The sequence below is a fragment of the Neomonachus schauinslandi genome, chromosome 8 (genome assembly GCF_002201575.2).
Source record: "Neomonachus schauinslandi chromosome 8, ASM220157v2, whole genome shotgun sequence".
Classification (NCBI taxonomy): domain Eukaryota; kingdom Metazoa; phylum Chordata; class Mammalia; order Carnivora; family Phocidae; genus Neomonachus; species Neomonachus schauinslandi.
The window spans coordinates 29535851-29563644 of record NC_058410.1 but is presented as its reverse complement, the minus strand read 5'-3'; the positions used below and the strand labels follow the sequence as shown (position 1 = coordinate 29563644).

At 44.9% G+C, this 27794-nt stretch overlaps 1 protein-coding gene across 3 annotated transcripts; it reads right to left on the bottom strand.

The window, feature by feature from the left end:
- Positions 1-5785: 5785 nt before the first annotated feature.
- Positions 5786-27536, bottom strand: ALDH8A1 (aldehyde dehydrogenase 8 family member A1). 3 transcript variants are annotated; one of them, XM_021693387.1, is made up of 7 exons: positions 27372-27536; positions 23124-23271; positions 21647-21802; positions 19917-20066; positions 15563-15819; positions 11732-11893; positions 5786-6853 (listed from the first exon to the last, which is right to left on the bottom strand). In XM_021693387.1, the coding sequence occupies exons 1-7, from the start codon at positions 27507-27509 to the stop codon at positions 6401-6403; spliced, it is 1464 nt and encodes a 487-aa protein (XP_021549062.1). In that variant the 5' UTR covers positions 27510-27536; the 3' UTR covers positions 5786-6400. The 3 variants fall into 3 exon arrangements, with proteins under 3 accessions (XP_021549062.1, XP_021549064.1, XP_021549063.1); XM_021693389.1 differs by lacking the exon at positions 11732-11893; XM_021693388.1 differs by lacking the exon at positions 19917-20066 and having other exon boundaries at positions 27372-27509.
- Positions 27537-27794: the final 258 nt, after the last annotated feature.

The window sequence follows — 27794 nt, the reverse complement described above, 5'->3', positions numbered from 1 at the left end:
CATATTCCGAGGAGTATTCTTCAGTGCATTATTGGAAATCGTTGAGTCACACTGGAATGGCAATTACAAGATGAGGTTGGAGTATGATGATACCTCCTGAAAAAAGATTGGTCTGAGGAATGTGGATGAGGAATGCAATGAGGTGTGGGAAGGGAAAGTGTAATCCGAGTGAGGACATGACATATCCTTTGCTAACGGGCAACATTAGGCAAATTCCCGATGCTTGATGAATGGCCGCGTGCAATCAGAAATAGGACTCTTTCCAGAAAAGGCTGCCTATCATATCTTTGGCAGAAGCCTCAGAATAAGTGAGTCTGATGCTTTGCACAGGCCCTGGGGTGAGTCAGCACTGATTGGGGTCCTGACAAGCATGGCAGCCGAGATCGACGACGTTCTGAATGCTTAGACCTGTTAGGCTAATGACCATGAGGGCACATTCCAGAAGGCTTGCTTTAGACACCCATGAACAAAATGTCTTCCTAAAGCTACACCCTGAAACCCTCATTGGAAAAGCCTGAAGTGAGGGTCTTGTCCGTGCAACATCCTAGGGGTGGGTCCCCCTACCTTTAATGTAGGTCACAGGAGCCGCAGTCGTCGCCGGGAAAAGGACACAGGCAATTCCCAGCAGATTAGCAAATCCAAAGCCAAAAAGGACTACAGCCTTTGACATTTTCTTTTAAAAGTCTCAGCTCAGGCTTAGGGGAAATACAGTATGGATGGCCTGAGGCAGGTGAATTATCTTGGACTGCCCCTCACCCTCCATGCACAAGCAATGGGAAGGAGGTTCTCCTGGGGTCTGCCTCTCTGGAACGCCCTGCTGAGCAGACTGGCCACACCAGGGGCACCGGAGGAGTCTTCCTCCCTTGACCTGACCTGGGGCAGGTTTCCCAGGTTCTCCACAATCAGGCTGAGCCTCCAGGACACCAGGGGAATCTCAGATCTCTCAAGGCAACCAGGGCTCAGGGGGGCTCAGAGGGCCAGGGGCTTAGAATACCCTGGACAGTGTAGAGCACATTCTCCCAATTCCCACATGTATAAAAAAGCATCACTCGCAGGACGCCTGGGTGGCTCAGTTGGTTAGGCGACTGCCTTCAGCTCAGGTCATGATCCTGGAGTCCCGGGATCGAGTCCCGCATCGGGCTCTCTGCTCAGCAGGGAGTCTGCTTCTCCCTCTGACCCTCCCCCCTCTCATGTTCTATCTCATTCTCTCTCTCAAATAAATAAAAAATTAAAAAAAAAAGCATCACTCGCTGGAAGAGCTTTTAAATATATATGCTATTATTTACAAAAGGCTGCTCATAACATGTTAAAAAAATAAACTCTAAAGGTCCCTCGTGATTTAAATGAAACTCTCTCCGTTCTGCTAAATACCCCTTTGCCTGGCCATAGTTCTACTTCTCAGAAGCAACCTTTTTTTTTAGGTCAGAGAGAGAGCACAAGCAGGGGGAGGGGCAGAGGGAGAAGCAGACTCCCCGCTGAGCAGGGAGCCCAATGCCGGACTCGATCCCAGCACCCTGGGTCATGACCTGAGCTGAAGGCAGACGCTTAACCGACTGAGCCACCCAGTTGTTCCAGAAGCAACCATTTTTAAACAGTTTTGGTTTGAGGTCTTCTATACCACAGAACTAATCCGTATGTGTGTGCCTGTGTTTCTGGTCTTATCAACATCAAATAATACATATCCGCTTCCTATGAGGAAAGGTGTGTGCATTTAACACACTTTATACTCTGAGCTCACCTGCATTTCACCTGTTAATGTCACTAATTTTTGTTAGTGACATTAACATTTTGAGATCTTGAATGGGTACATGCATCACTTTAAATAATCTGCCTCAATCCTTGCTCTTGATTCATTGCCTTCTGGCATCATGGACCCACTCCCCGTGCTGTAAGATGAGGAAAGTAGATCCCCACAGGCTAGCCTCTGGCTCACCCTTTCCTCTTCCTGACTTGTCAGCTGATTAATATCATCATCCAGGCTTGAACCTCTGTACTATTCTGTCATTTTAAGTTAGTTTTCTGTACTTTGTAGCTCAACTTTAAAAACTGAAAGCCAGTGAGAGACATTCATAATATTAAGATTATATAAATACTAATTGCAGAACCAAGTAGCATGGGGATGCCTGGGTGGCTCAGTGGGTTAAGCATCTGCCTTAGGCTCAGGTCATGATCCCAGGGTCCTGGGATCGAGTCCCACATTGGCCTCCTTGCTCAGAGGGAAGCCTGCTTCTCCCTCTGCCTGCCACTCCCCCAGCTTGTGTGCTCTCTCTCTCTCTCTCTGGCAAATCAATCAATAATTTTTTTTTTTTAAAGAACCAAGTGGTATGTAAGGCCCATAAAGATAGAAATGTGACTTTATGTCACCAAAAATATCCATCCAAAAAATAATGGAAAAATGCATTCCCTTTATTTACAACCTTTCTCTTTTTCCAAGTCATGTCACACTTCAGTTCGTTTCATCTTATCAACACTTCTGAATAGTTTTAGTTCCCTTTATTCAAATGGAGAGGATAAACATAGGTGGACCTTTTGACAGATTGAACATCTTCCAGATTGTTACACATTTTATTAATCAGTGTTCATCAATCACCACCCCCTGTCTACTGTGTTCTACTTTGGGCCAACTGCTTTCTAGGTCCATTTGCTGCTGATAATTTGAAATTTCTTTTCATTTTGTTCCTCAGCAGTTCTGCTGTTTGTTGGATTCGTTTTTCCTTCTCCTAAGGTATATCCCAAGTCACCCAGGGAAAAGTAAACAGGAGAAACTTCCTGAGTCATTGGCTCATTTTGCCTGGATCTTTGAGTAACAGGCTAGCTGGCTATAACATTTAGGTTCAAAATAATGTTTCCTGAGAACTTTGAAATCTTGCTCTCCTGTCTTCCAAAATCAGTATTATTAATGGAAAATGTATGATGACAACCTTAGGCTTGTATTTGTGGTTTTTGGGGGGTTGGGGGGCAGAGCTTGCAGGTATCCTGGTAATTCTCTCTGCAAGCTTTATGTTAGGAATTTTTAAATTTCAGCAGAATAGTTCCAGGCACATGGTGAGTGTTTTTCATCGGAAAGTTTTTTAGTTCAGAGATACTCATTTTTATCATTTATTTGCTTCTCTACCTCTGTTCTCTCACCTCAGATGAATTACATTATTATCAGCTTTCTGGATCTATCCTCCATCTCGACCTCTTTCTTATATTTTCCCTTTCTGTCATTCTCTGCATCCTGAGCTACTCTCTCAACTTGACCTTCCAGATTAGTACGTTAGCTGTCAGCCAAACCAATGATTCAATTCTTTTGATTTTTCATTTTATTTGGGGAGCCAATGTTTAATTTTCAAGGCCTCTCTCATGTCCCTGGCTCCCTCCTTCTGCATAGCCGCGCGCTGTGGTGACTAACATGCTGGGCGCTCAAATCTCTGGGACGAATTCAGTGTTCAACATCTTCTTTGATCTTTTTCTCCCCGGGTGAGTTGCTCTTTCACCAAATTGTTCATGATCCTTGATTGACCAGTAATAATGCTGAATAAAAAGCGTACTGGTTGATTATTATAGGTAGTCGGCAAAGTTATTTTCTGTGGTTTGGAAGAGCAGTTTACCTGTACCACCCCTCCCTGGATGGGGGGCTAACCCTACATTTCCGTGTGGGCAGGTCAGAGACAGGCTTCTTTTGAGGCAGCGTGCACGGCTCAGTGTGCACCCTCCCAAGGAGCAATGGAAGGAGGGCTTTCTTTACCTGAGCGGCGAAATGCTTTAGGGGATGTCTCTCCTGGGCGGAGCTGCCTTTCCTTCTACCTCCTCCGAGCTGCAAGTGAGGGTCCTCTAATTCCCTGACACTCCAAGTACAAGCAGGCCCACCCGGACCTACTGGATCTCAATCTGCATGGGAACCAGAGACCTCGGGGACTGCGCAGCACCGCTAGGCACGCTCCGAAGCTCGGCTCCCGGAAGTCCCCGAAGTCCCCGTCCCCGCCCCCTCAGCGCCGGCTCTCGCTCGGGGCCCCGTTGGAGCCGGCACTGCCGCGGCGCGGCCAGGAGGAGGGGCTCTACGCGCTCTCGGCTTCCTCCGCGCGGGCGCCAGGCTGTCCGTCACTAGGAGCCACTTTCCCTTTTGGGTATGTAGTTCCTACGCGTGAAAGACCATAGCAGACACCCGAGCACCCATCACCCAGCTCAGAAATAAAATTCAACAGATATGATTGAAGCTGTCGTGCATCCCCTCTGAGTGCTTTCCTGAGCAGCCCTGAGTCTGGCAGGCAGGGGACCCAGGGCCTTGCAGCCGCCCAGGCCCTGCTCTGCCGGACCCTGTCGTCGCGCCTGCACAGACCCACAGGACACCCTAAGCTGACGCGGGGCCTGAGACCGTGTGGGACGGCCTGGGAGGGGAAGGTCTTGGAACTAAGCCCCGCACACACACCCCAAGCCGGGTAGACTAGAACAAACGAAAAAAGGCCCCGTGGGGTGCTAAGACATCAAAGCCACTGGTGTTCACAACGGAGAACTGGGCCGGTGTTGGCGTGAGGAAGAACAGCATCTGGTCAAACAGACGTTAATGAGACTTCCACATGTGCCCGGGAGAAGCTTCTGAAGATCCAAAGAGGCACAGACGAGGGAAATGGCATCCAGAATGTCTGTCTGTCAGTAGGAAGCAGTCCCCTCCACAAGACAGGATCCAGAGCCCAGACAAGAAGGGACAGGAGCAGGGCCAGCTCCATGTCCTAGAGAACAGTCTTGGAGGCAGAACACAAGGCGGCGGGGGGGGGGGGGGCCTCGAGGGGGGTATTGAGGCACAGGGAACAAAGACCTTCAGTCACCAGAATGTGGAATCAAGACGTGGCTTAGGTCTCAGAAATAAGGATGAGCTTGGGCTAGACCACGTACAAGAACAAAGATGTGGGTTCTTAGAGACTAGGAGCTGCTCAAATTCCTCCTACTGACTCTTGGAATTGATCCTAGATTTAACTAATGAAGACTCCGGGACCTGAGCTGAAGAACAGGGCAGGTGAGAAAAGGAGAGGGGAGGGGAGGGAGAAGCTAAGAACCAGATATGATCCAATACCATTGCTTGACCTCAAAAGGGCTTATGTTTTTCAGCATTTGTGAACAAGCCAACATATCCGAAAACCTACACAAACGGTGAAGACTATTTTGTCCCCTCTCCGACCCAACCCCTATCCCCATACACCATGCTACAAATACCCCAGAGCACAGGGAAGACTTCATTCCATTCCTGGAAATTGTTTTGCGCACCTTCTGTGTGCCAGGCACTGTGCTGGGAATGGAGACTTTGGGGGGATTAGCACCTGCCTGGGCCTTCAGGCAATTCCTGTCCAGCTGGGCAGTCAGCCATGCAAACAGATGGTTTCAGTTGGTGTAGGAAGGGCTGTGCCTGAGGAGTTCCTGGCTTGCATGGATGAGTGGGGCAGGGGAGAGGGGGAGAGGGAGGGAGACATAGAGAGGAGACCCAACATGATGTATTCCATGAACCATAAGTATGTGGCTGCTTCTGGAGCAGAACCCAAGGCAAGTGTGAGGTAGTCAGAGATCGTGGTTTTGGATACTGAGAGCCAGCCCTGGGTTCAAATCCTTCCTCTGCCCCATACCATTCGTGTGACCTTGAGCATGCTACTTTAATCTCTGTAAACCTCGCTTTTCTCCTCTGATCATTAGGGGATCCAGAAAAAAGCCATGAGAAATACCTTTATTACTTTGCATAAAGTCCATACCCCTAAGAGGATAGGGATAAAGAGGAATAAAGGATAATTGAAGAAGAAGACCTATGTCATACTGGCTACTAAAATTGCTTAACATTTATTCTTTTAGGATTAGTGGGTTGTAAGCCTCATGAGAGACAGACACGAAGAATTGGAATTGATTAGACTCCAGAGTAGAAATGGATCAAACTATTCCCACTTCTTGCTTCAGGTTTCCTCCACAAGTAGTCATTATTTTAATTTTCTTTGTCCTTGTACAGATGTATTTAGTGGGACCTACCATATAGGCCTGCTCTGACAAATTCCATGTATATTTATCATTTACATTCATATATATATATATATATATATATTTATTTAAAAATGAAAAAAAAATGATTATCTGTAAATTCCCAAGAATTCAATCAAAATGATGAAAAAAATCTAGAGTGAAGACAACAACAGAGAAGGAGCCTTACAATTATTTGGCTTCCTTTTTGTGCCTTCCTGCTCAGAAGTCTCTTCTTTGACTTCACAGTGAAAATAGACATCCTCTCTGACAATGAATAAAAGTACGAACTACTGAGAATAAGGTAGAGAAAACCCACGGAGCCAAGATATGGCTGGATTTTATGCCGGCACATCTGCTCACTGCATTGGACTGATTCTCTGCAGCCAGGAATGGACCATAACAGCTTCTCCACCGGCCAAGGTCAGTGTTTAATGGTGATGGTTTTGATTTCAGTGAAAAATTCATAAGAGTCCTTGGCTCCTTCTCGACCTACCCCAGAACTCTTCATCCCCCCAAAAGGCAGGTTGAGCTCTCTGATGAGCCAGCAGTTGGTCCAGACCAAGCCTGACTGCAACTTCTTAGCCACCCGGTGGATACGGCCCACGTTGCTGGACCACACTGTGGCTGCCAGTCCGTATTTAACGCTGTTGGCTCTTTGAATCACTTCCTCTTCACTATCGAAGGGGACAACACATGTCACTGGCCCAAATATCTCTTCCTTCATGCAGCAAGATTCATCCTTAATGTCTGTTATCACTGTGGGAAGCATAAAGTATCCTGCTTGATTCCTGCGGGGGAGGCTCAATGTGTCCACCCCCTCACCACACAGAATCTGGGCCCCTTCCATCCGGGCTTTTTTGATGTAACTTCTGACCTGGGTGGGTGAAAACCATGATTAGCAACATCTTACCATTTGACTTGACACAAAGCAGCAGAAAATTCAATATTTTTGAATCATCTAGGAAATATGTAGAAGGCCTTTGCTAAGAAATCTAAAGTTGATTATGTTATTGCTCAACTGCTAAGCCTGAGGGCAGAAGTGCTCTGACCATCATTTGGGCATCCAGCCCTCATACAGAAGAGGAGAGTAATTTCTATACTATCTAAGTTCCAGGCACATAGATAAATGCTTTTCATACATTCTCATTTAATTCTCTCAAAACTGTATTAACTACATATTATTATCCCCTATTTGCTGATGATAAAATTGAGCCTCAAAAAGGGTAGATGGTTCATACAATGAATAAACAGGAAAGCTAGAATTCACACTCAGGTATATTCAGTAGTTAAATACACAAAAGAATAGTTCCTCACTTTTGGGGGGGGCTCTGTCCCTTGCAGAACATGGGAAGTTGAATGGTGCATAAGATTTCATGAAAGGCCAAGATGCCCTTCAATAGCTAGGCTTCCAGAACAAATCATTTCTAACTTCTAGTGTCACTACTGATTATGTTCTGAAAATACATCTAGTTAATACAGAATAGCTAACTCTAATGGGAAATAAATTATGTAAAAAGTAAACCCAATAATTCGGAGACAGTGACAGATGTTTATTAACAATGGTTGTAGAAATGACCTATTATAAAATGATATGTACGTTTATATATGGAAATTTTGTTGCAGTCACAATGATACCTTATCCTACCCCTGAGGGGTATTATAAGTATAGGAGAAGTAGAAAAGTCATCCCAAAAATTAGAAGTATAGAACAACAGTTAAGCAGTACATCAAAGGCAGGGTAAATTTTGAAGTCATACTTTGGATCCCTGCTTATCAAATATTTATCTGAGCATTCTGCCTCAGGATTAGGTAAGTACTCCATTGTAGAACTATATTCAATGTAGAGCTATGTGTTTTCCATGTAAAAATAAAAAAGTAATGTTGTTTTATTATTGATTTTGTTCTAATTTATAGAACACTTAATAAGCCGTGAAGTCAAAGACTTCTAAAAAATATATTATTTGGAACAGCTTCGTATTCCGCTTGGTTATACCTTTTCCCCCAACATGCCCAATGATCTCAAAGCTCTCCCAGAAAAGCCCTAGTCTAGTTTGTGGGTAGAGAGTAAATTAGGTCTGGACTTCTCTTTCCCCTATTCTCTTACTCCTCTTGAAACAATGCACTCAGATTAATTAAAAGATGCCAAAGGCAGCATAGCGCGTGAACAGGGGAAGTCGAGGCAAAGATCTCCAGGGGCGCCTGCTGAACACAGGACCAGAACTTTTTTCCGTGATTCAAACACGGAGTGGCTTTAGATGATCTCATCTATATGGAATCTCATGATTATCTCTTAGAGACTCTTGGATAATAAAATATGAAGGAAAGTGTCAGTTTTCAAATTGTGAACTTTTCAAAATTTTTAACGTATAAGATGACTCACACTAAACTAAATTTATTTTCTGGATGATAGAATGATATCTATACTAGCAGCTCAGGAACTGAGATTTTCAGGAAAATATGGAAAAAAGAAAATGTTATGACTGGTAATATGCCCTAAAATGTAATAAATTATTACTACAAAACTTTCTCTGAGAGCAGAGAGCAGTTAGTACTTCATAGCTTTGCCCCTAAAATCTGAGCACAGAGGTCAGATGGGCGGGCAGGGGAGCCCAAGTGTTCAAATCCCAGAGCCTCCACTTGCTCACTGAGGGATTTTCGATGCTCAGTTTCCCCTCTGAAAAATGGGATTAACATTCCCACCTATTCGTAAGCTTAGATAAAATGTATGTAAAATATTTAGCGTAATGCCTGGCTTGCAGTAAGTCTTTTGAATGCCAGTCACCAACTGGTGCTGTTGATGAAGAAGGTGATGATATAACACACCATCTGACGCTTACGAGCTGGGAGACTTCAGACACGAGCCCACCCGACAAAAGAAGATAGCAACCTGTAGAAGCGGACCTTTGCTAATGGCCTGCAGCCTGCCCCATTGGGGAATGCACCTGTGAACGTGCCCTGCGCTCTGCCAGCCTCACTGTAAACACTCAGAATTCCATCTCCGATTTCCTGCATCTTAGGACAGGCTGGCATCTAGCCCGAGCTCTGGACAGCCACATGGAAAAGCATTCGAGGAGGTAAAAAGAAGAACTAAAGCAAAAACAAAAAGCAACCTGTGAAACAGGCAGAGAGCCTTTTCTTCACTCCTTGAGGACAGTCACCTGCATCACTGGGAGGCGGGCGAGTCTGTCTCACCCACATAGGAGCAAGCTGCATCTCTGTGAGGTTCTGCGCCCTTTGCCATGACGGAACAGCTTCTACATATTCTAACTGGACTCTTCTGGCACTGCCTCGCCATCTATCGTGACAACCACACAGTAGTAAGATGGACACAAAGACCCCAGACTCTGCAGGGCTAGTTTGCTTCAAAGATGACACAGACAAACTGCAGAGGAGAAGTGGAATACAAAGATGACCGCCAGGCCTCCTTGGACGCAGGAGAAAGGCCAGAAAGCTTTCTGGTGAGAGGCGAGGAAAGATGACTACCAGTGGAACGTGTCCACTCCCTCCTTGATCTCCGAAGCATCACACCAAACTGAAAAGAGTCCCACTGGAAAGGCCACACTTATAGGGCCCTAGCTGCTTCCATTAGCTCTCTCCCACACTTATAGGGCCGAGATACCCAGGGCCTCCCCACAAGAATGGATCTGCAAGGCACCCATCGTGGGTCCACTTGGTGGGAGACTCAGAGGGGGAAGCCGTGACTCCCTGCATCTGGGCACTCATGCTCAGGGTGGAACAGTGAGGATGGCAGATGTCGAGGAACCCTCGGAGCCTCAGCAGGACAGCCCTGGGGCTTCACATGGGGGAGGCAATGTAAGCCCACCTGAGGGGCGCTCTACTCTAGCGGGGAGAGATCCAGTCTGTAGGACCACAAAACAAGAGAGCTGCATTGATCGCAGCAAGTTTATACATGGTGGAGTAATAGGAATACATCTTTAGTGTTCTTCCCTAGAAAAAGAAAAAGAAAATACATTGGCCAATGATAAGTTATTTTGAAAATTTTAACTGTGTGTACAAAATCTTTCTCCTTAAAAGCAGTAGAGCCATGGAGCTTTCTGAGATGAGTACAGAGTAATTAATTGTACTTTATTTTAATAAGCAAGTGGCTGAAAAATTATTTTCTATAAGGATCAAGAAGAAAGTCAAGAGAAGTTGATTGAAAAGTCTGCAGTTTGGCTCATAGTCACGTGCTACCGTTGGTTTCTTAGTGCAGACAATTGTATCCTGGACACAGAAAATGTTAGTAAAAGGGAAAGTTGCGTGAGTGGATATAGAAACTCTCTGCCTTATCTTTGAGATTTTTCTATAAATCTTAAGTTATTCCAAAATAGAAAGTTTATTTCTTTTCTTAGTTATCTGACTGAGATGGAAAACATATGATGGTAAAAATACATGGGAGTTTTAAAAAAACTTCTGTTTGAAAGATAAATCTGGGCTTATGTTTGAATGTGGTCAGAAAAAAAAACCTGCTAACTATAAGCATCACCATTTTCAGAGTTATTCATGGCACCTAAGTATACTACATTGAAATGACAGTAAGCAAACAAAATCCAACCAACATGTTAAATAAACGCTTGTCTTTCCAGCATAATTTGGTTTCATAAAAGATGGCATTTCTGGGCTAAGATACGTGAGGGAGAGGATGACACCAGGCCTAAAACCTTGTCAATGTTTCAAGTCTTAAAAAAATCAAATATAATTCGTGGTTTAGATCTATTAGGATTCTTGGCTTTTTTTTTTAAATATTTTATTTATTTGAGAGAGAGAGAGCATGAGGGGGGGAGGGTCAAAAGGAGAAGCAGACTCCCCGCTGAGCAGGGAGCCCAGACACGGGACTCGATCCCAGGACCCCAGGATCATGACCTGAGCTGAAGGCAGTGATTTAACCAACTGAGCCACCAGGCACCCAGGATTCTTGGCTTTTGTCCACAACCTGCAGGAGTGTTTCACACCCTCTCCTCCCTACTGAACCCTCCGAACCTTCTCCCCTCCTCACCCTGCTTCCTAGTTCACTGAGAAAACAGAAGAAATAGAGCCCCCAAAAAGTGTTAAAGTTAAAATGTAGTAAATCTCCCAAATCTGTGCAGTGTCAAAGATTTCTACAGACTTAAGTAAAGGCTCTGTCCCTCGCTGGCCAACTGATGGGGGCATATTTTCCATGGTGGGTCTCAGTTACCATGGCTAAAAACAAGGTCCTCCAGCTCCAACATTCTATGACTTATCTTAGAGGAGTCACATCAGGTAATCCATTAAGACGACCTTAAAGGCCTAAATTCCATAAACCAGCCAGAGGCCATCAATGGCTTCTCCCACGTAGACCACCACTAACCCTACCCACTAAGGACCATGTAATTGGATTGTGCCTCTTGGCACGTCCAGAATTCCATCTGCTGTAAGCCACAGGCAGAACCCTTTCCACTGGGAACTTTTATCAATGGAAATTCCTGCTGCCCTTGGTCCACATCATTCTTATCAGCTGACCCTTATGTTTTGAAATTTGTCTTCCTCGCTCTCGATGGGATCTCCATGCTGACTTCTCACATTCATTCATTCCATGTAGATGCTGCTTTAACCTGGGTTACATTTGTGTATTCATATCTAACATTTGTAGACTCTGTATCCAGAGGCCATTTCCTACAGGTCGGAATTTTTTTAAGAATAGGGTAGTAATTAACAACATTTCAAAGCATGACTGTGTGCTATGCTCTACACTGAGCTTCTCCCCAAACTTCCATCGCGGAGATTTACTTACTTTCTCCAAATGAGCTTTACTTATTAGAGCTCCCATGCTGGCCGACGGATCAGAGGGAATGCCAACTTTCCACATTCTGGTAGCTTCTACGAACTTCTCCAGAAATTCACTATAGATGCTCTTCTGGACAAAGATTCTGCTGGTACAGAGGCAGATTTCACCCTGTCAAGAATGACGCGTGAGGACAACAACAAGACACAGTCCTTCATGGGCAGGTCACCCTGCATTTCTGAGCACCTACCTGCCCGTAGCACGGGTCTCAGCCATGGGAGACACTGATCAACAAAACAAAGTCCCACCACGGGGAACACACAGTCTTTTTTTTTTTTTTTAAAGATTTTATTTATTTATTTGAGAGAGAGAGAATGAGAGAGAGCACATGAAAGTGGGGAGGGTCAGAGGGAGAAGCAGACTCCCCGCCAAGCAGGGAGCCCGATGCGGGACTCGATCCAGGGACTCTAGGATCATGACCTGAGCCGAAGGCAGTCGCTTAACCAACTGAGCCACCCAGGCGCCCGGGGAACACACAGTCTTGTGGGGAAGTCAGACAACAGCACAAGTAAATGTGCTCAATCAATAATATAATTTCAGGTCATGAGCAAAGTGATACAAGAAAATTAAGCAGAGGATGGGAATAGAAATCAATGGAAAAGTGCCACTTTTAGTCCCTTTTAGTAGAGGGAGTTCCAGAAGGCCCTTGTGAAGAGGGGGTATTTGAATTGACACTCGATTGATGGGGAGGGGCTAACTGAGCTCCAGGCGACGCGGAGGAAGGCAATGCTCAGCAGGCGGGGTAGAGCGGCTTCTTGCCGCAGGAGCGTGCTTGCTGTGGTGCGGTGTGTGAGGTGAGGCAAGAAGGCGAGCAGGGCTGAGGCCGGGAGTGGAGGCAGGAATGCGGGTAGGGAGGGTAGGAAAGGAGGGCAGGAGGTGAGGAGCAAGGCCACACCACGCCGAGCCCCACAGGCTCACAAGGAGTTTGCATCTTGCTCCCGGTATCATGAAAAGTCCATGGAAGGCTTTAAGCTGCAGCATGATATGATCAGATTTCCATTGTTAAATGATCGTTCCGGCAGCTGTGTGGAGAATAGAATGGAAGGGAACGAGAGTGGGATCTACAAGAGTAGAGTTCAGAGAGTATTCCAGAAGTCCAGGTAAGTGGAGGTAGCTTGGACCAGGGCGGGACCAGCGGAGATGAGCAAAGTGATAGGTGTCCACCGACGTCACCAGATTCGTAAAGGGACTCGGGAGCCCAAGGTGCAAGAAGACTGGTATCAATGCTCTCGGAAGTGAGGGGTTCCAGGATATATTAGAATAATTGAGCCAACAAGATGGGTTGATGGATTAGTGAGACAGAAGGTTGGGGTAAGAACAAGGTTGAGTCCCAGGTTTTTGATGGAGCCGCAGAGCAGATGGTAGTGCTCTGCCCCCGAAAAGCAAGCCCAAGGGAGAGGAGTGGTATTGCAGGGAAAGGAGAGGGAGGGAAATCAACAGTTCTGCTTTGCACAGGTTAAGGTTCCGATGCCTAATAGACATCCGAATAGAGATACTGTAGGTTCTGGGCAGAGGTGCTAACAGGAGCCTGAGTGAAAAATGATCCTTACTATCGTTTGAATATAACATGCGATCATTTACAAACCAACAGTCTAGACATCTCAAAGCATTATGTATGTATGGTAAGTATATATCTACGTAAATAACAATTTTCACCACATTTATATTTGATCTTCACAACCATCCTAAGGATGGAATATTTCTAATTATTTTGACAGTTGGGCAAAGGTGTATTGTCCAAATTAAATCATCATTGTTTTGAAACAAAAAATTCTCTCTGCAACCCAAGATCACTGTAAGAACCATCTGCATATCTGGCTTGGGAAATCTCTAGACATAAGTGCCCTCTGCCGTGTGGGAAGGGAGGGTGTGGTAAAGAGAGTTGAGGGGTTACCCAGTCAGGGTTTTCCGGATTACTTGGTGCCAGGAAAGCATAGGTAATGCTAGGGTCTCTAGTGGCATGACTTTCAAGGAAATGAGAAAAGGGAAATTATTTATTGCATGCCAGGCACCGTGCAGGGTGCTCTTCTCATAATAATTCTGTGGTCCAGTAGTTTTCCCAGCTTACAATTAGGAAATGGAGCTTTGAACAAACACAAGCCCAAGGCCACCAGGCACAAGAAGTTTCAACTTCAGTCTGAGTGATGTGGAAGTCCACATTCATTTCTTCTGTGTCCCACAGCGTGTCGAAGTGTGAGTGTGCCCCCAGTCAAAGGAGACTACGTGTGACAGAGATGTTTCAAAGTGGCCCATTATGTTCAACTGAGGAAGAAGTGTTCACTACATGGGACTCATCTCTCGGTTAAGGAAAAAGAAACGAGCCCCTCTAGTTTGCCTAAAGTCTGTTTGTTGTCTTGAATTAGCTAGTTGGGTTCCTGTCCTCTTCCCCACTGACATTTAAAATACCCCCAAGAGGAAGGTTCTTTCAGCAATTTCAAGGTCTGGCACAGTCCTGGTAGCCAAGAAGCTACAGTCCATCTCCACGCTCAGAGTGCATTTTCTCTCATGCAGAGTTCACCCAATGTCCTCTCAGCTGATTCTCAGTCCACAGCTTGTCCCCACTCCCCATGCTGTCACCATAAGCCGCCCAAATGCTTGATTTAACTGTTCATTTTGATACTTGATCCTTGTTTATTTTAATGATTAAAATAGCTGTATCATAAAATTACAAATCTACTTTCTAAAATCTAAAATTTAAGTCTATTGATCCAGAAAAACTCTCTTTATAGATACAGACGTACTTGTATATAGAGATATAGAGAGAGGTACAGAGCAAAGCCGCTTTCTCTAAGAATTACTGCGAGAGAAATAATTACAATATAATGATCACGAAAATAACCACTGTCAGGAATGGTTTTCATTCTACAACTCACAAAATCGCTAATGGAAAACATCATTATTACTTTCATGATTTCACAGGCAAAGAAATGAAGGTTCAAAAGGTTATGGCAACTTGGGCAAGTTAAAGATATATCTCATTTCACTCATCTTTCTTTCTATGGTGGTTCTAACTCTTTAGTTAATTCTTTTTTCGCTGTTAAAATTTTTAAAAAGCAGGCCCTTTGGAGAAAATCATTCAGTATTTGTGCACACCTGCTCTACCCTAAGCCTGATCCTGGGCATTAAAGATCAAATGCGGCCCCCAAGGCAGACACAGGTGCCCTTTTTGTGAGGCTTACAGTTTGGTCTGTCTGGGTCAGTGTTCCTAACCCTTTGGGATACCGTGGCCTCGAAGAATCTGCTGAGAACTGAGGCCTCCAGAAAAACACCTGTCACATGATTTCAGGAGATGCAAAGTTGCCCGTGACTCCGTGACATCCATGACTCCAACATCAGAAACGTTCTCTAGACTGGTTTAGGCATTTATTTCTAAATGTGTGCTGCATTTGGGATGCTTTTGGGGGAGCACAGGTTTACTGGAGATAGGACATTTAGACAGCAAGAAGAGAATGGGGGTGACTCTATGAATAAAGGGATGAAAAAGCTTGGAGAAGCAAACAATCAATCATTTTGCCCATGGCTGGTACCTGATAAAGCTCAAGAACTGGAGCTTGCCCAACAGAAGCTATGATTCTACAAGAACCACAGGTGGACACTGAGACAAAACAGAGTCAGTGGAATAACACAATGTCACAATCTCCTTTCCCTGAAATAGCACCAGATTAACCCACTCACTCCTGGCTTGGCACTGTGATGAAACAGATCCAGCCTAACTGGGTCACAGAGTTTAAAAACAAACAAACAAACTCAAAACAAAACAAACCAATACAGAGGGCACACCTGGTTGGCAAAGCTGGACTTGACAGTCGTTGGAATGCACTCTTCCAGGTTGGCGTCCTCAAAGATGATAGCGGGATTCTTGCCCCCCAGCTCCAGGGAGAGCTTCTTGCAGTGGGGAGCACTCAGCTGTGTGATCCGCTCGGCTGTGGGCTGGCTCCCCGTGAAGGAAATGAGGGGTACCTCCGGATGGGACACCAGGGCCTCGCCGACCCTGGGCCCCGTCCCAAACACAATATTTACCACACCTGGTGGGACACCTGGACAGGAAACAGAACAGTCTCCAGGTCTGTATCCAGATAGGATACAGAAACAGTAACAGAAATTACAACAGTAATTCTTCTCAGTATGTTGAGAATTTCGGGTGACATTGAGGTTTTCCTTGAAAGTGCAGTAGCTTGAATGGGGGGGGGGGGGTAGACTTTTATGGCTGCCTCTAGTTTAAAAGCAAAGCAAAGACTATGGCGCCACCTCCACCTCCAGTGCCCCCTAGGTGGGATTTCTCCAGGTGCTTTGCCTTAGAAAAATGAAGAGTGGAACATTCTAATTAATTCATTCCATAATATTAACTAGGCATCAGAGGCTGGGAGCATAGAGATATCCTCAGGCAGGCCAAGCCCTGTAAGGTAGGAGAGCCCTGCTCCAAGTTGGCATTCAGGAGTCACAATTCAGTGTGAAAATGTGAAGTGGAGGGAAGAAGAGATTGACTGTGAGCATTGAAGGTGAGATTGAAGGTGAGCATTGAGTTAAAGGTCCCTGTGTCCCATGATATGGACATACACTCTAGGACTGACTTAAAGTGCCAAGTACACCCTAAAACAGGTGCCCCCATCTTTCTAGCATGAGACCCTACTGCCTTACATTTGCGTGTATTTTTTTTATGTGTTTATGGCTTTACTTGTTTATTACCTAGCCAACACAGGCAGGTGTGCGATCCAAGGGCAAAAATGGTGTCTGTGTTCTGCTCCTCACAGTCCCCACTGTGCCTTGGCCCTAGTTTGCCAGATAGATTAATACCAGTAAATGTTCACATTCACTGTAGGCCAATCATTCCTGGAAGCGATTTAGATCTCCCAGCAACTGAATGAGGTAGGGAGGATTAATATCCTCACCTTATCCAAACTGAGGCAAAGTGAAGTCAAATAGCAGCCACTAGGAGGCAAAACCCAGTGTAGATGGTTAACAAATAATTAAGTGAATGAATGAATAAAGTCTTCGTGTACATTATCCAAATCAGAAATGGTCCTTGACTCTGGAAAGCTTTATGTGTCCAGAAAGAAAATCTGTGTGCCATTGTGTGCCATTGTGTTGTGTCCAGGAAGCTCTTAGGGTTTGTCTGGAGGTTAGCTGAGTTTATTCCCCATATTTCTTCAGCCTCGAAGTACAGCAAATGCAGAAAACCTCCAACGTGTAAGGTTTTTGAACTACCTTCCCTGCTCCCGCTATCTTTCCCTGTCCAGGTTGGACATTCTGTCCTGAATAGAAACACACTCTGTTGGATTAAAACCATCTCTTCCAGAATATGCTTTTAAAGTGTAAATAACAAGTTCTCATTGATGATCCACTATCATCCAGAACACCTTCCCATTGAGCCAGAACCTTAGCCTGATCACTTGAGGGGACAAACGAGGCCCTCTTCAGCTGAGCCTTGGAGACAGGTGTGGAGATCAGTGACTCATGGTGGTATCTGGCAGAGCTTCACCTCCAATGGCCCCGCCTTTACACACATGTGCAGACTTCTTAAAATCTAGCTTGGGTCGGTCCTGTATCACAGGTCACTGCCATGGAGGGGAGGTCCAAAGCCAGGCACCATGTGAGAGCAGCTGAGCCCCGCATTGGGGCAAAGAGGAGGCTCAGGAGAGGGGCCCTCACAGTGGTCAGTGGGGGAGAAACAAGGACAAGTTTCCCACCATTTGCAGGGTGGGGTCCTGCATCTCCATCAGACAGTGGGCATGTGAATATTTGCCCGATATTTTCTGATTGGGGTTTGGGGGCAAGAGAAGGTGGACTATGGGGCTTTATAAATCCTGAAGGCAAAAATGGATCAAATCACTTCTAATGTATACAACAGCATTTTAACGAAGAGTGAAGAAAACTTAGAAACACCACATAGGTATCACCCCGGGAAAATGAGTTCATTTCAGCAGGCCAATTGCCTTCTACACAATGACATTAACGCTTTACATTTCCTTGAACTTCGGTGTTAATATGTTAAGAGCTACCTACTGGCCATTATTTCTCAGCACCACTTTGCCATTTGATGGAGACAGTAATGAAATTTTTCTAGAGACATCTGCCCTCTGCCCTTATGATATGCCAGTTATCAGAGAAAGAAGGCACTACATTGGCAAATAACAATTTGGTAAAACTCAGAGTAAATGGCTAACAGACATCACAGGGCATAAAGTCCCTCCACCAGGGACAAAGATGTGGCAGAGTGGCAGCAAGCTTCCACTGGGCAAAACAAAACTAGGAAGGGCCAGAAATCTGCTTTCAGTGGACACTCCAGGAATGAGGCATACATATGGTACCCCCAAGAAGAAATGAATACTCTAGAATTATAAAAGAGGTACTCACTGTATACTTTTTTAAATGATTTTACTGCACAGGAAGGTCATCTGTCAAGTCTGTTTGAATGCACAGGACTCAAGGATTGGCTCTTTAAATATCCAGAATGCACCAGCAGGTCATGTTAGCTTTCTTTTTCTTACACTATTAAACGTTTCTCGTACAGATTCTCAATCCAAATGGAGAAACTGAGGGCTTAAGACAGGTGCAATTTGAGCCTTACACTCTCCGTGGTGGCCAGAGGAAGAAAGTTTAGCAAAGCCAGCAGAGGCAGGGAAGGAGGGAAGAACTGTCTTGGTATAACAAACTTATTCATTCACAAGAAATAAGATCAATGCTGTGTAAATACATGGAAATGTAAAACTCTTGTGTACACCAGGTGCTGGGTGTATGGAAGGGGAGAGTGCTTAGGGAAGAGAAATCATCATAGATCAAGATGTGGTTGACTTCAAGAGAGAGTGGTTCTGGGAACACAGCTCTGTGGCACCACCCCACCTGCATGGCTGCCCTCTCCAACATAGATCACAGCAGAGCATCGGCCCCACTTCTGTCCACTCCAGGGAATCTATAGTCAACAGACAGGGAGGAAAGGCCCTACACCTCTGTAGACACTAGCCACTTAATTTTGCAAAGAATGGCATTAGAATGTGATCCCTCATGTAAAGAAGGAATGACACCTGTGGGACATGGGAGAGGTAGGCACATTTCTATCATAACCCTCCAGAAGCCTAGGGCATCCATAAATGTCACCCAAAGGCTGAAGCTGGGAGGCCTCATTCCTCTGTACAATACAAGGGAAATGGGAAGCTAGACTAGGGTCATAAGGCCACACAGTTCAACCTGCCATCTAAATCCTAGAGTAAAGAACTGGCCCAACTTTTTTGGAAGCCAATATGTATGTTTTTGCTTGGAGAGATAAGGTATCCAGAAGAGGGAGATATGGGTTCTTTCCAACCACCTACCTTATGGATTGGGTGAGCCCAGTGCTACCTTTTCTGTGGGCTTTAAGGAAGTACAAACAGCAGAGACTGACAGACAGAAAGACAGCCACCCATCATCCCAACCCAGGGTGTGTATGAAGACCTGAGCTCAGGGACCTAATTGCAAGTTAGGGTCCCCTGACACCCTCCAACCCTGATGCGGTGTCTGTGCCCATGCTGAGTTATACCCCAGAACGTACCCAGGAACATACCTTGAATGTGGCCATGACACTGTTGACATAAAGAAGACATGGAGCCATATTGTATCAGCTTCCACACATTGGCTCCAAATGCAAGGAAAACTGAGGGAGGTGTATTCAAATCTCTTGAAAATGGCTATTTCTAGCAGGTATCGTATAACCATACAAACCAGAGAAGTCCCTAACAGTAGTCTTATTTGCATCAAGGTTAACATGTGGTTCAAATATAAGATTTAAATTGACCACTGAAGACAATCCCAGGAGCAGACTGGTATCTGAGTTGACTGAGTTCTTTAAGCCTGCTGTCACTTCACAGTTGTGCAATCACATCACTGCCTGCCAACCCCCCTGCCGGGGGAACCATTCCTGCAGTGGCACGGACAGGGGTGAAGAGAGGAAGCAGTGTGATCCAACCCTGTGCGTGAAGGGGATTTCTCAGAAAAGGATCAGAGAGAGGAAAACCAAAGATGTCGATGGAATCAATTTTGCTCTGAGCAGATTTCTATCCAAAACAACTTCTCAAGTGTCAGGATGCTGAGGTGGCTGAAGCGCATAAAATGTGCAACCCCAAAGCCAATCCTGTGCCTCTCCAGACCCAACGCTCATTACCTGCTCTCTCCAGGAGTTTGCACATCATCCACGCAGTCACCGAAGTCAGCTCACTGGGCTTGGCTATCACCGTATTGCCAGCAGCAATGGCTGGTGCCACCTTCCAGGTCAGCAAGTAGAGTGGCAAATTCCAGGGGCTGATCAGACCGGCTACAAGAGGAGAACAGAAACACTGCCACCAATGGCAGGCCCCTCAAACTAGACTGACCAAATTGGGTTTATTAACATGGAACTCCTTCACCCTGCATAAAGCTTTGGCTTACTTGTAGCCAACTTCGGGGAAATAACTCTAAAATGTATTACAAGCAACTGTGCCTTTGAAAACTATAAATCAATACAATTTACTCTTTTCTTGACGATGTACCAATTGTATTTATGAACAAGGGCAATGTAAGCTCCAGGGCCAAGAGGCTGTCACCTGTTACCAAACAGTTTCTGAATGTGATGAGTTTTGAGATTTATAGACTGACCTTCACATTTTTTTTAAACTTCTCTCTCCTTCTTCATCATCAAATTGTCTAGCTACTATTTCTTTTAAGTTTTTCCATCACTGTTTCTAACCTGTTGTGGATTAAGACATAAAATCTCAAGCTTTTTAGAATTATTGGTAAAATAAGAGCAAATGGGTTCTGAGTCTGTCCTGTGGAAGCCTTCCTTTTAGTAAAGCCAATGAATTTTGATTCATAGACTATGAGATCCATTTTGGTTAGCCAGAGGACTTTTTAATAAAAAATTCTCTCTAGATTCTCACCTCTTTCATGACCAGATAGGATTGCTAAATAAGTAACAGAACCAGCATCTAGAACGTGTCCCCATGCAATATTCTGAAACCAACCAGGTTTCCAACCATAAAGCATGACAAAAAAAAAAAAAAATCTACCTTATGAATTTTTAAATGGATTCATCTTATTTTATACCCCTCCCTTAAAATCTATGCTGTGAAAGTAAACATATATTCTATATGATTATATTTCTCGTTAGAAAATCTTTTCTTTAGAGGATAACAGAATATTTTTTCAGCATTATTCATTCAAGAGGAAGGTTTGAGCTTTTACAATTCCTTCAAAATATGATTTCCAAAGGGTTCAAATAACCAAAGTGGTAATATGTCCCATTTTCGTTCCTTTTAATTTATTTATCCTGTCATAAAACGTAACTAATAAATACGGGTATTTGGTGGTTGGAGGAACAGTGACCTCTAGTGGATATTTTGAGTCATTGCTCATGTTTACATGTCCTCCAAAAGAAAGCAGGAAGCAGCTAATTCAGAGTGCCCTACACTTACTAATTTATTTAATTCTCACTAAAATATATAAATATAAAATTAAACTATGCTCCCAGTTTTTCAGATAAGAATCCTTAAGTATACAAATATTATGAAACTGGCCCTGCACATATCCAAAATCCATGCTATTAACTTCAAGACTCTCTGGAAATAAACTTTTTTTTTTTTTTAATTGTGGGGGGCGGGGGAATCTTCGTATGTGAATCTCCTCCCAGCATTATTCTTTTCCTGGTAATTTCCTGAGAACAATGTTCTAGGAATATCCAGGTAATGTGACAAAAGGAAAATAAACCAGAAATAGATTTTTGAGGCCCATTAATTTTCGGTCAAAGTATAAGTCCGCTCTTTCCTTTCTCTTTGTCTGTTCCTTTGGATGAGCTCTACAGAACTGAGGGAGCATCCCTACGCACCCCCGCAGACCAGGCTTTCCCTGAGCAGCACCTACCGATCCCCACAGGGGCCCGCACCGTGTAGTGCAGACAGCCCACGTGGTCCATCTGCGTGCACTCTGATGTGTGGTGCAGGATGGAGGAGGCGAAGAACCGGAAGTTCTGCACAGACCGGGGAATGTCCATGGTTCTTGCCAGTGTTATGGTTTTCCCTGTAAGAAGTCCACAACAGAAAGCACGGTCGGCATACCTCACCAGGGACACTGGAGACACGATCACGCATGTATCCCAGTTCACGCTCACGGAGCCTTGGTTCTTTCCAGCCTGAGACTTCATCCCCTGACGACACAGACAGCTGATTGTGGTTTCACAGAACCATGAAATAATTAGGTGTGACGTTATCAGATAAAATCGAGTGAAATAATCTATGCTTTATGGGCTGAACAGTTCAGGGCTATCATGAATCCGCCAGATGCTACCACTCTGCTCACATCAGCTCTTTCAATTCAAAATCACCAAGCTTTGTACATGCTACAAAGGGGTTGGAGTAATGGGTGTTAAGACAGCTGTATCTGCATGACACAATAAAACCACTTTGACAAACATCACAAACAGTGATGTATACTAAATGTCTCCCCAACACATGGTGGAGTCCTTAAGATGGGCATGTGGCAGAACGGCTGAGGGGACCCCGAGGATGCTGTGTGGCACTCGCTTACTCACCATGTGCCCCATGCACGCCCTAGCTCCTGGATTGAACAAAAGGAGAAACATAGCTTTTCTGGATTGTTCCTTAGTTGTCTTGGGTGATTCAGGGGGGACTCCCAGGGTCAGCAGCACCAACAGGAAACATCTTCTTCTTAAGGGTTTGGACTCAGGCTGCTTCCTAACTTTAAGCTGATTTATAGCATGTATATGACTTTCAAAGATCTCGGGTTTTCCTAACAGATACTACTGCAAGGATTTATGGACATTTACTACATTACCATGCCTCTGGGAAGGAGATAAAAATTGGGAAGCTGTGTGAGGAGTGCAGTACTCACATATCCGATTCTTTCTAAATAACGTGACTGTAATGGCTCTTCAGTTACTTTTGCTTTGAAACGATCTGCCTAGAATTGGTGGAGAATTGCACGATCGGCCCTCTTCCTCTCTCCGCACATCCACGCCCTTTGCCAAAAACTTTGGCAGTGCCTTCCACCAAATGGACAAAGTGTATTTATGTCCTTGACCCTGGAACTTGGACTCAACTGCGACCTGCTTGGACCATCAGAGTGGGGGAGTCGGCCAGATGCAAGCCTCCTGGGTGGTTTTTCTTTCCAACTCCACCTCTGCCATGAGAATCTCCGGTGCGGGCTAGCCTGATGGGGCCGGGGGGCCGGGGGGGGGGGGGGGGGGGCGCTAATATGGAGGAAGTACCCGAGTCCCAGCCCTTGTGGTTAAGAGGCAAGAGGTCTGCAAGAGGTCACCTGACCAGCTGGAAGGAGGGTACGTCTCCCTGGCGCTGCACTGTGCATTGAGCCCCGCACTCACCTTGGTCCCTGGATTCCGCCTGCGCCAATTCCTCCAGGGACTGCTCCAGCAGATCGGCCAGCCGGTGTAGCACCTGCGAGCGCTCCTGAGGGCTCCGGGCCGCCCAGCCGGGGAAGGCTGCTCTGGCCGCCTCCACCGCGGCGTCAATCTTTGAGGACCAAGAGGAAGAGGGTCACCTTAAGACTATTGCTCCTGGGGCGCCTGGGTGGCTCAGTCGTTGGGCGTCTGCCTTCGGCCCAGGTCATGATCCCAGGGTCTGGGATCGAGTCCCGCATCGGGCTCCCCGCTCCGCGGGAAGCCCGCTTCTCCCTCTCCCGCTCCCCCTGCTTGTGTTCCCTCTCTCGCTGTGTCTCTCTCTGTCAAATAAATAAAATCTTAAAAAAAAAAAAAGACTGTTGCTCCTGAGGTTGGATGAATCCAGAATCCACAGGTCCACCCACACTTAATTTTTTCTGACTGGTTTCAAATATTCAATACTTCCTCCTGCCAAGTTACCTGCAAAATCAGTGAATCAGGGGCCCCACAAAAACAAAGAAGAATGCTCCATTTCGACCAGGGTATTCAGATGCGGCCATCAGAAAGAAGCTATTTGAATTTTAATAGACGCACATTTTCAATCATGTCAAAATACAAAAATTTTTTTGAATAGCCTAGGAGAGCTCACTTCATGTAGATGTGTAGAATCTCTCAGCTTTTAATCCAGATCCAACATATCTGATAAAGTCTAAATTTTTTTTTTTAAGATTTTATTTATTTGACAGAGAGACACAGCGAGAGCAGGAACACCAGCAGGGGGAGTGGGAGAGGGAGAAGCAGGTTTCTTGCAGAGCAGGGAGCCCGATGTGGGGCTCGATCCCAGGACCCTGGGATCATGACCCGAGCTGAAGGCAGACGCTTAATGACTGAGCCACCCAGGTGCCCCAAGTCTAAAATTTTGTTTGAAATCGTATCCTCAGATTGTCATTTCCACTCAGAATGACTAATCATAATAGTCATTGACTAATTTTTGTATATAAAGGAATATGCTAAACACACAAATTATGTCATTGAACCTGTTTTAAAATTCTGTACCATGACTTTGCTATGCCCATTTTGCGGATGAGGAAACTGAGGCACGGAGAACTCAAGTAACCTGGCAGAGGTCACACAGCTAGTAAGTGGCAGCATCAGGATACAAGCCCGGCTCTCTGTGGCTCCAAGACCACAGCTGGCCTGCTACGGCAGAGCCACGGTCCCCGTGCCCCGCCTGGCTCTGCCCAGTGACAGAGGCCTCTGTGGGGATGGAAGGCATCTGTGTCGGAACAGATAGCTTGCAGAGACCTGGTTTTGGAGCAAATCCAAAAGGAAACAATATATGGAAAGGTTCAGGCAAGGCCAATTCCTGCAAGACAAAATGAGTCTTCGGATCTTCAGCAAAGTCAAAGCAACGTCTTTCCGAGAGATAACAAATCCCTAGCCTGTGTCTCAGCCCTTTCCCCTCTCACACGCATGACAAGACTTTATAATCACTCACAGCTTTCACCCACCCCGGGCCCAGGCCCAGCCTCAGAATCCTTTTCCACAGGCTTTAGGCAACCACGAGCATCTTTCTCGCCATCACGGGACCTGATAATTCAGCCGCCTCTCCCCCAAAATCTGATCCACACTCCTCCTCTGTTTTCTTTATAACCAGAGTCACTTCCAGCTGAGCTGAATAAAGGATGAAATGATTCTCATCTTAATTATAAATTTCTGGAAAAGTGGTGTTTTCGGTTGGAAAGTGGAATCTCCACTGTGGACCCACAGACAGGATGAAGGAAGAGCGTGGGCTGTGGTGTTCTCCACCAGAAGTTGCAGCCTCCCCGAGGCCTGGCGGCCAGCCAACAAGAGAAGGGTTCCTTCCTCCCGTGCTCAGAGTAAAATCTCATCTTCCTGAGGTTGTCGATGTGAAATCTAAGCTTTTTGCTATGCAGAAAACTCAAGTCCAGTCATCCTAAGTTGGCTTATGTCTGTGTAATATAGAATACGTATTAATGTATATGAGCAAAAGCTAATACCTAGAAAGCTTTTACTATATGCCAAACACTAAAGGCTTCACATCTATCAGTCTGTTTCATCCTCAGAACCACACTAGAAGACAGGTATTACTGTTATTCCCATTTGATAGGTAAGGAGACTGAGGCACAAGGAAGTTCAGCTCTAAGTCAAGACAGTAGATACTAAGGGATGCAGCTGGTCTTTGAAGACAGGCGATCTGACTCTGGTCTGTGCTTATGGACGGCAAAGCTACCATGTAAATGCCACCACAAATAGGTGTGTGTGTGTGTGTGTGGCCACTGATCTAGGCATCAGAGATGAGAATGTTAGCTCACTGTCGTCTGTGGAATAAGGATGATGAGAGAGTCTTATTTGTAGGTTGTTACGACTCACATTGGGGGTAATTCGTGTTAGACGGCTTAGTGAAAGCAGAGCACAGAGCAAAACCTGTTAGCAGCACCAGCAACACTTTCTGTAAGAGACTTTCTGCAAAACTGGGCATGCAGCTTGTATGTTGATGATATTTTTCAAGCCAGCAAAAACTGGGACTTGTGGGATCAGAGAGCATATTTGCAATTTAAATTGCTGGGAAATCCAAAATATTTATTTCTCTACTAGCAGATGCAGCCATACCAAATTCTATCTTCTGAAAAGGCATGAGCCATTAGCCACAGAACTAAATTTGTCCTATTTGTCATTTTTTACTGCACTTTGGGAAAACACTTCGAGACCAGGAGGATTGGATAACACAAAGCTGGATTTCCCACATCTGTCCCAGGTCATTTGAAACAAACAAAATTGTGGGTTACAGTTTAACCAACAGATTAGCCAATGTTTGCAAATTTTTGTGCACAAGTCTAAAGGTTTTTTTAATGCAAGACAGGTTTAAAATATAGTTAACAAAAGAGAAATAATAGCTTAGTATATATGAAGGCTTATTTACGTATACTTATTTGTATATGAAGGCTACAGTTATCTTTTAAATAATCTAGTTCTTTGTGCCTTAAAAAATAAAATCCATTAGGCTTTAGATGAGCATACATACATCAGCCACATTCATCACCCCAGACACATTTACATTGTCACTGCAATAAACTGATAACTAATTAAATGTATCTCCAACATCTTATAGAACTTCTCAAATAAAATTCTAATGTTTGTGCCATTAAGCACTTTGAGTAAGAAAAAGGATGGTCTTAAATTTCACTGCAAAAATATATGAGAATTTGATTCTGCATTTTATCATTCAAGTGATCAGTTTTACTTCACTAGATATTTTAAAGACATAAGGCATTTTTAGAGGATAATATAAAATAAATCCCTGGATTTTTCACTTCTGTTCGTTGTAGTGGAGTAACAAGTGGGTTTTTTTTTTTTTTTTTTTAGAAATCCATGAATATACTGGCAAAGTTAGGCAGCACTTGGTAAAGAAAAAGAAACAGAAACACTGATCATTCTTAACAAATAATACTTTTTACTAGACCCCTAACCTAATAAGGAATGGCTGAAAAATGCAGCTGAGTGTTAAGTTGCCTGATTAATTGCTTGCTTCTGCACAAAGTCATGGGCTTTGTTCCAGGCATAGGTATCCCCTTTTGAAAGTTCACAGGAGGTCACTTCGCTTTTATATTAGCACCTGTTTTCGCTAACTGCAAGAAATACGAAGAGGATTTTCACTTCTGTGAAAAAAAGCCATTTCCAGACTTAGTATTTCTTTCCCAAATGCAAAGTGGCATAATGTGAACTTTCTGAAAATGGGGGATACTCTTCACTTTATGCCATTTCAAAAGATGTCCTAAGAACACTCTCCTTTTGGATAGCGGGGGAATCCTGCATCCTAAAAGTCCCATTACAAAGCAAACCTTCCCAGAACTCAAATCTTCCTCCTGCCAGCCTTTAACAATTCTACACCTTTTCCCCAACTCCCTTTGCTCCTAGAAAAGTAAGTGACATGAAATCCATCAACACAGGAAGTACATTTCCATCTTCCCTAGGTGAATATACTCACCTCTTCTCTCTCTCTTTTTTTTTTTTTTTTAAGATTTATTTATTTATTTGAGAGAAAGAAAGGGAGGGGGAAGCGCCGAGGGGAAGGGAGAAAGAGCCTTTGAGCAGACTCCGCACCGAGCACAAGCCCAGTGCGGGGCTCGATTCCATGCCCCTGAGATCAGCAGGACCTGAGCAAAACCAAGGGATGCTCAATGCGCTGCCCCAGCCAGGTGCACCACTCACCTCTTCTTTTCCACTGTTTGGCACTCTGCAGTATACATCCCCCGTAGACGGATCATAAGAATCGATATAGGAGTTACAAGGTACAAACATTCCATTAATGAAGTTTTCCAGTGTCAGAAGTGCCTTTGTTCCAGCCATGGTGGAGACAACTTCTGCCTTTCTCCCTTCGGTTCCCCCGCACAGTTCCCTACCCTGAGTGAGCCCCGTCCTCACCTCCAGCCCCAAAGTCCTCATTTGCCAATCAGTGGAAGTGGGAGGTGGCCTGACACTCAGGACTATGTTCCAGTCTCCAAACTCTGAGCAAAGAGTATTCGGGAGTATTTCACAGACTTCCAGTACATTATGAGAAAGGGATAATAATATGGTAAGCTAACACCAGCTTGTGTCCATGGCCCTTTGAAATGTCAGAAGGCACCTCTGTGT